Source organism: Dryas octopetala, chromosome 9 (assembly GCF_963921425.1).
Source record: "Dryas octopetala chromosome 9, drDryOcto1.1, whole genome shotgun sequence".
NCBI classification, from domain to species: Eukaryota; Viridiplantae; Streptophyta; class Magnoliopsida; order Rosales; family Rosaceae; genus Dryas; species Dryas octopetala.
In genome coordinates, this window is record NC_141374.1 from 18,017,351 (window position 1) to 18,030,995 (window position 13,645).

At 37.5% G+C, this 13,645-nt stretch overlaps 2 protein-coding genes across 3 annotated transcripts; one reads left to right on the plus strand and one right to left on the minus strand.

The window, feature by feature from the left end:
* Nucleotides 1-182: 182 nt before the first annotated feature.
* Nucleotides 183-1,986, plus strand: LOC147275150 (MIZU-KUSSEI-like protein (Protein of unknown function, DUF617)). The gene has a single exon (XM_086256647.1). The coding sequence runs from the start codon at nt 882-884 to the stop codon at nt 1,797-1,799; it is 918 nt and encodes a 305-aa protein (XP_086112773.1). The 5' UTR covers nt 183-881; the 3' UTR covers nt 1,800-1,986.
* A 3,999-nt stretch (nt 1,987-5,985) lies between these two features.
* On the minus strand, nt 5,986-10,642 carry LOC147275151 (ATP binding microtubule motor family protein). 2 transcript variants are annotated; one of them, XM_086256646.1, is made up of 7 exons: nt 9,749-10,642; nt 8,905-9,178; nt 8,338-8,388; nt 8,150-8,242; nt 7,704-8,069; nt 6,639-7,322; nt 5,986-6,361 (listed from the first exon to the last, which is right to left on the minus strand). In XM_086256646.1, exons 1-7 carry the CDS (start codon nt 10,573-10,575, stop codon nt 6,323-6,325), a joined length of 2,334 nt encoding a protein of 777 aa, XP_086112772.1. In that variant the 5' UTR covers nt 10,576-10,642; the 3' UTR covers nt 5,986-6,322. The 2 variants fall into 2 exon arrangements, with proteins under 2 accessions (XP_086112772.1, XP_086112771.1); XM_086256645.1 differs by having other exon boundaries at nt 6,323-6,427.
* Nucleotides 10,643-13,645: the final 3,003 nt, after the last annotated feature.

Below are 13,645 nucleotides of genomic sequence, written 5' to 3' on the forward strand. Positions count from 1 at the left end.
TTTGCTTTCGCAAAAACATGGAAAATGCTTATTGACAGCATTCGAAAGGTGATCGTCAAGCTTGTTCTTATGCTTTCGTTGCACCCAGTGGAGAGTTGTGTCATAATGCAAATGATTTTCTCTCAAAAAATGATTACTCATAGAACTCATACCAATTACCAACTGATGTGGTAAGGCCACGTTGAGGGGTTTACAAGTCTATGTTGATGTTGGTGGTCATTTAGGCAAAGTGCCAAATAGATTCTACTCGGGATAAGATAACCTTGGTGGAACTAGTCGTTTTGTGGGTCTCTCATTCAGTCATTCTCACTAAGAGAATGATGCTTCAATTTGTTTAAATGGATTAATGAAGCAAAGGGCTTGGTAGGGGTCCCCACAAACATTGAGGTGTCAGTTCGCAGGTAGGTGAAATGTATACTCTGCACCCAACATAGGGCATGAGGATTCAGGGGCTTGAGTTGAGAGTTGAGACCCCCAACAAAAACATCAACCCGGTAGTGCACCTCTCTGCACTAGAAGACGACATGGGCATGGAAGGCTGTGTTGTGACTTGTGACCTGTGACCTGTGTGAGCATGTCTAGTGTGAATAGTGATGGCTTTGGTTTTGTGGGCTTTGATTGCCATCTCTTTACCGTTTTGGGGATTTAAGTCAAAAAAGAGTCAGTCAAGCAAAATCCTTTCCCTCATCCCTGCCTACCCCACTGGAAAGTGAAATAACAAACACATTGTCTCCTCAGATTCCCTTCTTTTCTATTCAAAATAAATCACTCCTCTCTCTCTCTCTCACACATTCATTTCCCAATTCAGTTGGTGGGGCAGCCAATGTTTCTTTTGTCAGGATTCTCTTGGGCTACACCAAAGGGCTAGAAACAAAGAACTAATGAAAGCCCCACATATCAATAAAAGAGAAGAGACCAGAATCACTCTCTCTCTACCCACCTTCTTTAAGGACTTCCCTCTCCCATTGATTGCTTTCTCTCATATGAAGGCAGTGATCATGGCAAGGAGCTTGCAAGACTCCTCCTCCAAGAGACACTTCCACTGGACCAACAAGGTTGGTAATGAAGAAAATGATCATGATGCAGTTCCAATTCCAAGCTTTAAATCCTCCTCTTCCTCAAAAACAACTGATCAGCAAGAGAACAAAGAGCAGCATGACAAACCACAACATGTGGCTGCGCCTCAACTGCCAAGGAGGAAACTGCCTGCAGCAGCAGTTTCCAGGTTCCGATCGGTTCTTACCGCCTTTGGTAAGAACCGTTCGAGCCTACCACTCGGCCTTGGACCCCGAGTGGTAGGTACCCTTTTTGGCTCTAGGCGTGGGCATGTACATTTTGCATTCCAGAGGGACCCAACCTCACACCCAGCCTTCTTGATCGAGCTTGCCACACCAATCAGTGGGCTGGTCCGAGAAATGGCATCTGGGCTTGTTAGAATTGCCTTGGAGTGTGACAAAGATCAGAAAGAAGAAAAAAAGAAAGCAGGAGCAGCACCTCTGAGATTGCTAGAAGAGCCTGTGTGGAGGACTTACTGCAATGGCAAGAAGTATGGGTTTGCTACCAGAAGAGAATGTGGGCCTAAGGAGTGGAAGGTCTTGAAAGCTGTGGAGCCCATTTCAATGGGTGCTGGTGTCTTGCCTGGGAATGAAGCTGAAGCTGGGTCCGATGGTGATGAACTCATGTACATGAGAGCTAAGTTTGAGAGAATTGTTGGGTCTAGAGACTCTGAGGCTTTCTACATGATGAACCCAGATAGCAATGGAGCTCCTGAACTTAGTATCTACTTGCTTCGAGTCTAATTAAGCAGCTACACAAAGGTCTACCAACTATGTGCTTCAATTTTTGAAGAGTAAGCTGATGATGATACTTGTTTACCTCTTCAATCAAGAAATTGGAGGCCTAGTTCTCTCCAAGTGGTTTCCCTTTTTTTTTCCTTACTTTTTTTTTTTTTCTTTTGGAATATCTGGAGAAAATGGTTAGTGGGCTTACTGTATTTTCATATTTTGTTAGTTTAGGTGGGGGGCAAATGGGCAATACATTATAACATGATGGTAGGTGGGGTCATGAAGGTGTATACAGTATATGTATATCTTTTTCCAATCCTTAATTAAGTGATGATGAGACAAGGATGCTAATGCAATCATGGTTGTCTGTCTTTGCATTTTTGTTCATTTCCTCTTCTTTGCTAATATTGCTCAACCTCAAGTTAATATCGAATTTGTTTTTTCCCTAAGAAAAAATGTTCAAATTGGATTTCTCTTCAAGAGTGACAAGAACAAAAGGAGGGACCTTGTTATAAAATATATATTGTTTATTTATTTATCAGTTTGTAAATCCATTTTTCGTAGGATTTTGTCTGAATATCCATCATACTATTATTGTTTGATGATGTTTCATCTAAACCTGGAGTAGGTTGCACTTGGACTCCATTAAATGTGTCCATTCCTCCTCAAGTGCCTTCTACATTTAACTTTCAGAATTGACTTGGCTCAGATGGTTATATGATTCTGTTTTCTTGACTAGCCATATTACTCAAATGTCATACATGTAGAGTAGGCCAGTAATATTGATTTCTTTGCTATCTGGAAGGCCTTCCCTGCATAACCGAGAATGTTTTTTAGTAATTATATATGAAATCAATATGTAAGATGCAATTTTCTTTTTCCTCTCTCTCTCTCTCTCTCTCTCTCTCTCTCTCTCTCTCTCTCTCTCTCTCTCTCTCTCTCTCTCTCTCTCTCTCTCTTTCTCTCTCTCTCTCTCCTTTGTGGGATAGCTTCAATGATAGGTTTGGTGTCTCTTTTGTGCTTTACTATTAATTTCTTTTCCCTGTTTAGCTTGGATCCTTTTGCAGTAATGTTCATTCAAACACATTCCTCCCATAAAATTTCAGCATTTGGTCTAAAAGTATAGGCTATTCCAATTTCCAATCATTGCTTTTGATATATAATTTTGTGTGAGAAATGATCCCAATATAAACTTACTAAAGTAATCATAGAAGTCATCAAAAGCAAAATATAAAAGGAAAACCCAAATCCAATTCCTGACAGCAGAATTTGGCCTTTCTTATGATAGACTGCTTTTTCCTTTTGTTTCTTTAATTTTTTTCTGAATATAATCTTTGACTGCTTTTCCACCTGGCCATTTGATTCCCTGCTGAATTTAAATCACACTGTTACATTCTCTTCAGTATGTGACTTTTCATATTTATTTATGCCACAAACTATAAGCCACCATCAATTCTGGATTTCAATGAGTATATGAAATGACATCCTTAAACCCAAGAAAAAAAATGCAGATTACATTCTTAGAAGGCTAATTTGGTCAGTGTCTAGCTCTCTTTCCTAGTTTCAAGGCTTTCAAGTATGCCTTTTTTTTCTTCTCTCTGCAGCTGCAATGAAAAAAAGGGGAAGGAGAGGCCCAGAGGGCATGTAAAAGGGTATGTGTTACAGCTCAAGTATTATCTTATCACAGAAATCGAGGTTCATTTTGATTATCCACTCATCAATCTTCAAAGGATTCAAAAGTTGGTGGCTGGACATAAAGTTAGGCCACTGATTTATACAATTATTATTCCAATAAATACAACCTTATTATAAACTCCTTAGCACCTAGGTACATATAATAATTATAAAACCCCAAAAAAAGAAACTTACACATACACACATGGGAGGATTGAAGTTGAAAAATCTAACACTACACACATGGTGGAGCATTGAATTTTTGTCTGTAGGTCATTAAATAATTGCGTGTTGCCCAGAGCTGTAGTAGTGCATGCCTTTGAAGCCTGTATTTAATGAGGAGTACAATGATTATACATATCCCAACTCCCAAGTTGTGTGTTGTCAATAATTGTAGGCCAACTCTGTACCTTGTCTTTGTGAGTAGGAAAGGTACATGTAACCATGTTGGTGGATATGCGTCTCTCAATGTAAATGAGAAATCTGAAACATGAGGCTTTGCATTGTCAAGAAAAGTATAACTGTATGTACCTATGCTGAAAACTTATTTGATGTAACCAGCAACACTATCAGATGCATAGCATCAAAAGCATGAAGGGAACAACAATCATATTTCTAAGGAAGAAAAAAGGTTTAATGAAATGCCTATTTTAATGATATCTTACTAAAAAGAAGTCTATATTAATGATAAATACTAGAAGAGAAGCACATTTGCTAACTAGAGTGTTAGTCGAAGCTTCCAAAACAGTAATGCAGCAGTAGAAAAGTTATGGGAAAGTCCAAGGTCTTGATCCAGTTTAGAAAAACATTAATGATGTTGAAAATGAGTTGCTCAGACAATTTGGGAAGGTTTCCAATTACAGTATGTGGAAGAAGGAAATGCAGGATTTGGAAGAAAACATGCTGGTGGTCACTTTAACATTATAATTTATGCTGCTTGAATAGTAGTCATTAATTATTTTACATTAACTAAAATCATCACGTCATTATTGGCTTAGTTAAGGCATTCCACAATGCAATTTGAATCTGATCTCCAAATTAATTTTTTGGGTATAAAATAGGTATAGTTTAGCCACAATGGGCCTGAATGTGATCTCCATAATTTTTTGAGACCCAAAAACTATCCCCAGTTTTGGGTATAAACTATACCTAAAACCAAATTAAATGGTTGACCCACTAACAAATAAAAACTATTAAATGGCTTGCTCATCACCAAATTAAATGGCTGCCCCACCAACAAATAAATGAGTTAAATATTAATATTGAGCTTCAACACCATTGTATTGGTGATTCTCAAAATCTATATTTTTACACTTTTTGATACCTAAAATTAATTTGGGTATTAGGTATTTGAAAATCACTATTGTAGAAGGCCTTAGGAATTCATTGACTACCAAGTTAAAGCTCATTTTATATACATATAACATATTTGATCAGCTGCTCTTCTTAGGCGGGACCAGGTTAAAGACTTGAGCCCCGTGCTGGAAGAGGTGCTCAGACACTTATTATGTCCAGGGCCTGAAACACAGATAGACTTTTTCTTAGTAGCCATAAATCTTTTCCTTAATTGGACAAGAGGAAGCAATATCTGATACCTTAAAGTAGAAGTTAATGGGGTTAATAATATAGGCAGACTGCAGGGCCGGACTAGAAGTGGATTAGCTTTTGAGCAAGTGGTGCTGTAGTGGTGACTAGTGAGAGTAGTGAGTGAGCTTATTTGATATTTCATACACCATGGCCCATGGGGTTGGATCATCATCACAGACTTCATAGTTCTAGTCTTGATAATCTTGAGACTTTCATACACTAAAATTTCTGGGAAATTTTTCATTGTTGCCTTGAAGATGGTGGGAATGTATTCATCAAAAATTCAATGAAGTATGTAAGGCTGGAGTCGGTCTGTTTGTTTCACTAGCAAAAGGCCCGGCATCTGTAAATATCAGTTTGCCTTCATTTCTGTGTCATTCATATAAATCCTGAAGGTAAATTTGGAGCTATCTTGCAGCTTATACTATGTTAAGCTTTTAGAAGAACAATGGTTGCGTTGTGCCAGCCTGTTGGGGTTTATTACTAAGTATATTGTATTAGTTTGTTAGAGATGCAGAACATATAGTGGCCAAAAAAAAAAAAAGAGATGCAGAACATATTTTATGCACTGTAGAATAGCTGGTGTGTTGTTATGGCCCAAAAAAAGAAAGAAAGAATAATAGCTGGTGTTTTTCATTTGGTTGAATCAGTAGCTGATGTAATGTAACTGGTGGTGTATATGCATGCCTCTTGTTTTTGGCAATACCCTCAATTTGGAATAAAAACATATAGAACCCCTAAATCAGGACTTGCGCCATTTTTATGATATATACAGCAAATCAAATTACATGATTTTGAAGTAATAGACCACTTTCCAAAATACTAGGAGGAAATAAATAAGAACCCACTTCTAAATTCTTAAGAGAAGAACAAACATAGATATTAATTTGTCTGTATTGATCTCTAAATGCCACTAATTAGTGAGCTTCGAATAAATAATGCATAATACTGAAAAGAAAATTGAAATAATGAAATATGTTCTGCTGACTCCACAGAAGAAATTGTATGAGGAAAGAATAACGCAATAAACAACTCAGATTCCATTGTGAGGGTTGGTTGATCACATGACGTACAAGTAACACTGTAACAGCACTACAGCACTTCAGCAGCAGCACCACCTTGCAAGTAATAAATCTTTCTTCCATGTGGAACTACCAGCTCGGGCAGAGAAAATGTTGATAGGAAACACTTTAGCAAAAATGCCATAATCTTTCCATTTTCCAGACAGCTCTCAGTCGCTTTTTCTCTTTTTCTTCCTCTTCAATCTTCATCCTGTGTTACTTCAAATGCTCGGGCTTTTGTCTTGCAAAACCTGGCTGAATGGTGCAATTGATGATGTGTGGTCCAAAAAATATCACAAACCAGAAACATGGATATGCAAGCTGCATCAGTTGATGAACAAAGAAACTCACACATACATAAAAGATTTTCAGGGGGAGGATGCCTTAAGATTTTCAGGGGGAGGAGATTTTAGTGAGGAGTTCTTCAAAACTATTTTACAGAAGTTTCACATGCGTGTGTGATTATTTTCTACTACCATACACATATTTTCAAAAAAAAGTGAAAGAAAGACAACGAGAACAATTAGATTACCTGAAGAAGCATGGAGGGAGCAGCAGCAGGTTCAGAAATGACATGGCTTCGAGTTTTTCTTCCATTTAGTGTAGCAACTGATGGGCTGTTTGCAGTTGTTATGTCCCAATAGCTTCGTTTTTTAGCTGTTGGGACTGGTGACCTAAACCGGTGACTTGGGCTCTTCAACTCACCAGTGCTTGGTTCCTTTGGTCTCAAGCTAGCCCTTGTGACTACCCTATTTGTCCCTTCTCTCCCCACTACTACTGGTGTTTTTTCACTTTTCCGTGAAAACTCACGAATGAGATCATCCTTCTTCTTTAGCTGTGAAGTATGATCTTTCTTCATCCTCTCGATTTCTGCCTCTAATGCCTTTACAGTCCGGCGAAGGTCTCTAACTGCTTCCTCACCCCCTTTTTTCTTGGATTCTGGTGTAAAACAATTCCCAGTCAAAAAAGATGATCTGGGTTTCCGCTTGTCATTTGGTTGGGCAGAAGTTGGAGGAGTCAAGAGAGATGTAACTGAAGAAGGGGTTGGAGAGCCATTTGCAGCCAAGGATTGTGCTTGGAGAACTAATAGCTTCTGTTGCTGACGTGCCAGTTGTACTCTCAGTTCACGATTCTCTTTCTGTAGTTCAAGTAATAGCTTGGCCTGATCGGTTTCAAATTCCGGCACTTGCAATATTTCCTCGGTTACCTCACATGCCTGCAATTGTGTAAGACGGCAAGGAAAGAAATATTATTTAGAATTGTCATAGTGACTTGGCATGGAAATTTAGCATAATTTTTGGAACTGAAAGAAATGAAGCATGAAATTTTGAGGAAGATAGAAACCAATGCCTGCTAATTGGAAGACACACAACATAATGCCATGAGTCCCAAATAGTCAGAACTTCAACACTTAAAATAAATTTCAATAAAACTTGCAAAATACTGAAACAACTCTCTTAGAGGGGGCTATAATAATACACAATGCAAGGACAGAAAAATTGCACATAACTTATGACACTTCCAAAATTGGATGAGTACATTTAAAACATACAATGAAACAAAGTAAGTTAAAGATTGATAGGTTAGGAGGATTGACCTTGGTCCTAATTTCCTTTGCTCGATCAGCCCAATGAAGGGTGTTTTGGGTTTCGCCAAATGAGAGATTACATGGGCTGATATTTGCAATCATCACTGTGTTACAAGCTCCTCCTAAAGAATCCTTGAGAAGTTGGGTCAACTTTGAATTCCGGTAAGGTATGTGTTTCTTTCCCTCCACAAGTGCATTGATGCAGCTGCTCAGTGCTAGGAGTGACCGATTTATATTGGCACCCTCAAGAGATCTAACTGTTCTCTGATCCGTGGCAAGGGCTCTCTCTGACCCGGCAAGATCAATAAGTGAGAGCTTTCCTACTCGGTTGACAACATTCATAGAAGCATCTTTGACCCGGTATTCAACCACAACCTGGATATAGAAGGAGAGCAAATTAGAAAGAAAGAAATTGAGTCATGAATTTGTAAGTTTTGATAACTCTCTATTGTTACCTGCAAAATAGCATGGGAGCGCGAAGAAGTTTCATTAGCGCGAGTTGGTTCAGTAGTTCGGTTTTGGTTCCCCTGCTGAAGCAATGCCATCACCTGCCACAAACCCAAAGAAAGACCAAATATTACATTACCTTCCAAACAAACTATCTAATGTATCAAATCACCAGAAAAGGGAGTAAGAAAATTACTTCATCAGTGGAATAAGCTCTGTATTGCGTAAGACCGGCTGCCACCATCCCCTGTAATACATTTGAACGAATATTTTTTTCACAGATATCATTAAGATTTTTATAAAACAAAACTAAATAAAATAGTTTTAATTTCTAACTAAAAGTGTAACTTAATTAACTGGTGTTAAAAAGTAAACTTTCCATATATCAGAAGTTTTACCATAGAATAAATGGATTGTAGGATTTTCAGCTACCTCTTAATCTAGAAAAAAAGGTACATAAAATATATGTTTCTATGATTGATTGGGCGAAATGATGAAGCTAGTTTCAAAGTAGTAGCTACACTGCTCTTATACTTACTCAACACATTTTGACAAACACTGGTAAATTTTGGAGATAAACCTTTCCATTTCTGGATAGCCAGTCACATTTTTCTAAGTTGGTAAAATCATGGTAGTGTTTAACTTCTATTTCTAAAACATACTATATATGGCATTATAACTCTTCAGAAAATTTGGTCTTATTTTGCTTTTATTGTGAATTGTTGTAAGCAAAGTAATGTCAAATACATGAAAGGAGGCAGACCTGTTTATCTTCTCTAAGGACCAGAGGCCTTCCGGGGGAGAGCAAATCCCTGACAGTTTCATTATAAACCTCAAGATAGGACAGATGAACCACATGGTTTCCATCACAGCTCCTCTGCCTTATCTTGGTGAAGAGGTCCTTGATTGCCAAAACCATCACTCCCGGATTCTCCAGCGTACCTAGCATTGTGTATGTTTTTCCAGCTCCCGTGGCACCATAGCAGAATACAGACCCATTCCTCCCTTGCAGAACTGCTTCCACAAGCTCTGCTGTGCTGAAAAATCAGATGGGACCTTTTCTGTTAAAATTTTCTCATTAATAAGTGAATGTTAGTCAAAACCACACAATGATTCGCACAGAGATGAAAATTTCAGCTCTACTGAGACAAAGAAAGAAAAAGAAAAACAACAGCAGCATTTCTTTCACAGCATGATTGCTCTTTCTATTTGGTTGCTGAGAAATTTCATGGAAAAAACGACTTATTTATTCACAAACCGAGGAAACCAAACCCACAGCTCTATTGAAAGTTAAAATTAACACTCCATTAACATAGTTGTATTATGTTTTCCATTTCTTGTGAACCAAACACAACAAGAACCTTACTTTTCCTCGGCAAACAAACAAGCAAGGAAGGAAAAACAAAACAAAACAATCACAATTAAGATGGCAATGAAGAATTTGAACACACAATTTAAGCTGAAGTCTCAGGCAACATACAACAGTTTATGTGCAAAGATCTAATCTTTTCCAGCAGAAACAAATAAACAATGCAAAACAAAACCAAAAATAACAATTATATAAAAAGGTCCAATAAATCATTGATATCTAATAAACCTAAACTCACGTAGTGGAATAAACTTCTTGTTGAGAAGTGGTATCTGGGAAAGAAGCATCAAAGGTGAAATGGCGTCCACGAAGCCTCTTGAGCCTCAAGTAATCGTTCTCGTTCGCGAACTCCGTCAGATAAACGTCACGCCTATTCACAATTCTAACACAGCATCGCGAACCCGCTTCCTTCTCCCTCTTGGCCATAGGTCTAAGCCTCACAAACACAAGAATCCGACTCTGACTCGCACTTATTGTGGGTTTCTCCGAAACAGTCTCGGATTCTTGAACATTTTTGGTGCCCTCCGTCACTTTAGTCTCCGGCTGCGGCGGCACGTGACCTCCTCCCAATGACAGCCTCCGTGCCACTGTGGTCGAAGCCCTGGCCTTTCTTGGGCACGAAGTAAAGCTGAGAATTCGATCATTGCGATCATTGCCAGCCACCACATTCTCCTTAGCGTCGTGGATTGGAGGCTGAGGAAGCACATAAGTTCTTGTAATGGTGGAATTGTGCATTGTGTTGTTGTTCTCTCTCATCACCTGGTTCGGCTTCGATTCTTTCTCTTCTTTTTTACAAGAACCAAGAAGCTCGACGCTTGGGTGAGTTGTGAACCGCAGCTCCTGATCGGGTTTCGAAGACTGGTTCCTGAGAGCTGCTGAGGCTTGTTTTTGCTGCTCATATAGGAGAGTTAAAGCTTTCATCTTTTCTTTCAATCCATGGTGTGGGTTTCTCAGCGGAAGATTCGCACGGCTCTGTTCTTGATCTGACCTGGGTTTGCCTCTCTCATCTGGGTTTGGCTCATTTTGCCCTTTGTTGATGGTCTGGGACCGAGTTGACACAGTCATTCTATGATGATTTTCTCACTATCCAAACATGCCCAGAAAATGTTCACACCGGCCCACTTGAATAAGCTGCTCGAAATGCCTGAAAGTTTGAAACGTTTGCTGTGAAACTCAATTGAAAGCCTCTGCTGAAAAATGAATATGTGCACAGTGGAAATGGGAAAGAGAGGGAAGATCAAGATTGTGGTTTGTGTATTTACTTTGCGAGGGTCTTGAGCCGTTGGATGGAGGGAAATGAACGGTAGGTAATGTCAGTTTTTTGAAGCTAGTTACTACTTACACTCAAGATTCTGCTTGTTGCACTCCACATAAAGTATTGATTTGATTTGAATTTTTGGGGTTATTAGGTGTGGAAGAAGCAATCAATGGAGGGTTGTTAAGGTGATTGCTTTTGAAAATTTTGAATAATCTAATGTAACGGTCAAAAATGTTGTCAGATTCAATAGCCGGTAGGGAGAGAACTGTGGGGTCCACTTAGGAAGTTTCACATTCCACGGGGAACCCCCTCCCTTTTATAAGGTGAAATCATTAAAGATATAATCTTTTTCAAAGTAAACAAAGCAAGCATGGTGTAGCTCAGCAGCATTTTCTTTTATTTTCTTTTTCTGCATCAATATGACACTTATTCAGTTATTTGCTATAAATGAAGACCCAATCTAGTATTAATTTTAAATATCACAAACATTTTAAAAATCAATTGGTTTTAAATATCACCCAATCTCGCTAATAGATAATTATCTCTTTGTATAGGACTAAAGGTTTAATGGATAATGAACAAAAATCTAATATTAATGAAAACACTTATGAGTTCTCTCTCTCTCTTTTTTTTTTTTTTTTTTTTTTTTGTGGTTGGGTGATTTCATATGAGTTCTCGTTTTTAGGACATGTCAACATCTTTTTAGTATACATATTTGTTTGATGGACCCGATCAGCATGATCATGGGAAGGGGTAGTTGTGTTTGTTGTTAGATAACTTGGAGATAAAGTAAAAGATAATATTATGATTTAATATGGTATGTGATTAATATTATAGAATAAATGAAACCTAATTATAAGGACATTAACGGTCCTAATTGATATGGAATAAGGTAGCTTGCCACTGTACACATTTCTGATTATTATTGACTATATATGTTGATCATGATTATTGTGTCACTATCAATGTGCAAATTACATGTTTATATATGTTCTATATATATCAATTAGACTTTTGAGACCAACAATTTTTTGTTTGTCATAAAGTTTTTTTATTATTAGGGTTAAATACAACAATGATCCATACATTTTACAGTGAATCTCAATTTGGTCTACTAACTATAAAATTGTCAATTTAGTCTACGAACTTTTCAAATTGTACTAAATCAGTATAAACATTAACTTCTATCGAAAAATTTTACGGAAACTGGTTATATGCACAGCAAGTGACCACATTTTTAGGGGCATTTCAGTATGTTCATCACATTTTTATGTGACCAATTCCGTTAATTTTCGAATGGAAGTTAACGTTTGTACTGTTTTGGTACAACTTGGAAAATCCTTGGATCAAATTGGCACTTTGTATAGTTAGCGGATCAAATTGAGAATCAGTGTAAAGTTCGTGAACAAATTTTTTTATTTAACCATTATTATTATTTTTCCATTAAATTGTTCTCCATATTTAATAATAATAAGAAATAAATAATAAAAAATAGGGAATTTTTGGACCCACATTACGAAAAATTATAGGGTATAACCGATATACCGCCACATGGTATAACCAATCCAACGTGTACGAGTATTATTGGACGATGTGTTTAGTAGGATATAATATTAATAACATCAACTTATATTATAACACATAAACTAATTATACCACATGTCAATATATCGGTTATACAAAATAATTTCTCCCAGATTACATCCAGGTCCTACAAAATATGGCACCTTAAGGCCCAAACACAGCAAAGCTGTGCCTTTAGCCCCAATTTTTCTAAACACACATATTTCTTTTATTCTTTTTTCTTTGCAACACAAGGTTCTAACTTCTAAGAACCCAATTGGGGGTCTTACTTTTGCTGATAGTTACCTTTGCTGCATACTTTTAATTTGTTTATATAGTTACTTGGTCAATGCAATGTTGGTAAACATTTATTTTACTATCATATATTCATAGTTTTGTTGGAGTGAGTGGAGCATAATTACAAGCATTGTCTCTTATTGTAAGGAAGGCCATTAGGGCAACCCAATTATGAAAATTCATGCATATAGTAAAGTGGATCATATGTCATAATCATGCTCTTATCTTTTTGTTCCATCCTTAAGTGATTTATGTATAATTTACTCTCTCATAATGATACTTGATTATAAAAGTTTGGTTGCTTTCAAAGTAATGGGTTTTTGGTGCCACATCTTCTGTGCATTCAACTTTTCCACCAACTAATGGCATTATAATATGCAATTAGGAGTATAGCATGGACCAATACTAGTGCTAATTATGCATATATTAGCACATATATTAATTTATTAGCTTGCTTATTTATACGATGATTGCATATATAGTGACATGTTCAAGATACAAGCACAAGCCATTGGATACCTACTGACCTAACCAAAGATTCAAGCTTAATGGCATGCATGATGCACCATTGTTTATTTACTACTAAATGGATTAAAAAATAAGCCATCGATCACTTCATTTCCTCCATCCCCACATCTCTCCTCCTGTTGTTTCTCTTATTTTTTTATATGTTTTTTCTATGTTTTAGTTTTCAATTTAATTTTATCAATTTGGGCTTTCAGAAATTCAATAGTTTTATCACTGGGCCTTAGTTTTCTGTTGAGCTGATTAAGGCCAGGCCCACATTGAAGTGTCATATAGGTTGAGCCCGAGAAAATAAGATCTAGTGAACTTTGTTGACGACTCACACTAATTTGGGCCTAGTTATTTTTATCGATAGGCCCATTAATCTGATTTTGGGTAGGCTCAAGCAGACCATCCACTACGTGGTGGACTCTTCCGAGTTGTGTTGGCGAGTGAGTAGTATACTGCGACTCAGTGGCTAGGGTTTAACAAGCAAAACCCTCTGCAAAGCAC

Coding starts and splice junctions, on each gene's coding strand:
- LOC147275150 (XM_086256647.1), top strand. CDS start 882: ATGAAAGCCCCACATATCAATAAAAGAGAAGAGACCAGAATCACTCTC.
- LOC147275151 (XM_086256645.1), bottom strand. CDS start 10,575: ATGACTGTGTCAACTCGGTCCCAGACCATCAACAAAGGGCAAAATGAG. Junction 8,389..8,904: donor TCCTTAGAGAAGATAAACAG/GTCTGCCTCCTT, acceptor AATGTATTACAG/GGGATGGTGGCAGCCGGTCT. Junction 7,323..7,703: donor CAAAGGAAATTAGGACCAAG/GTCAATCCTCCT, acceptor ACACAATTGCAG/GCATGTGAGGTAACCGAGGA.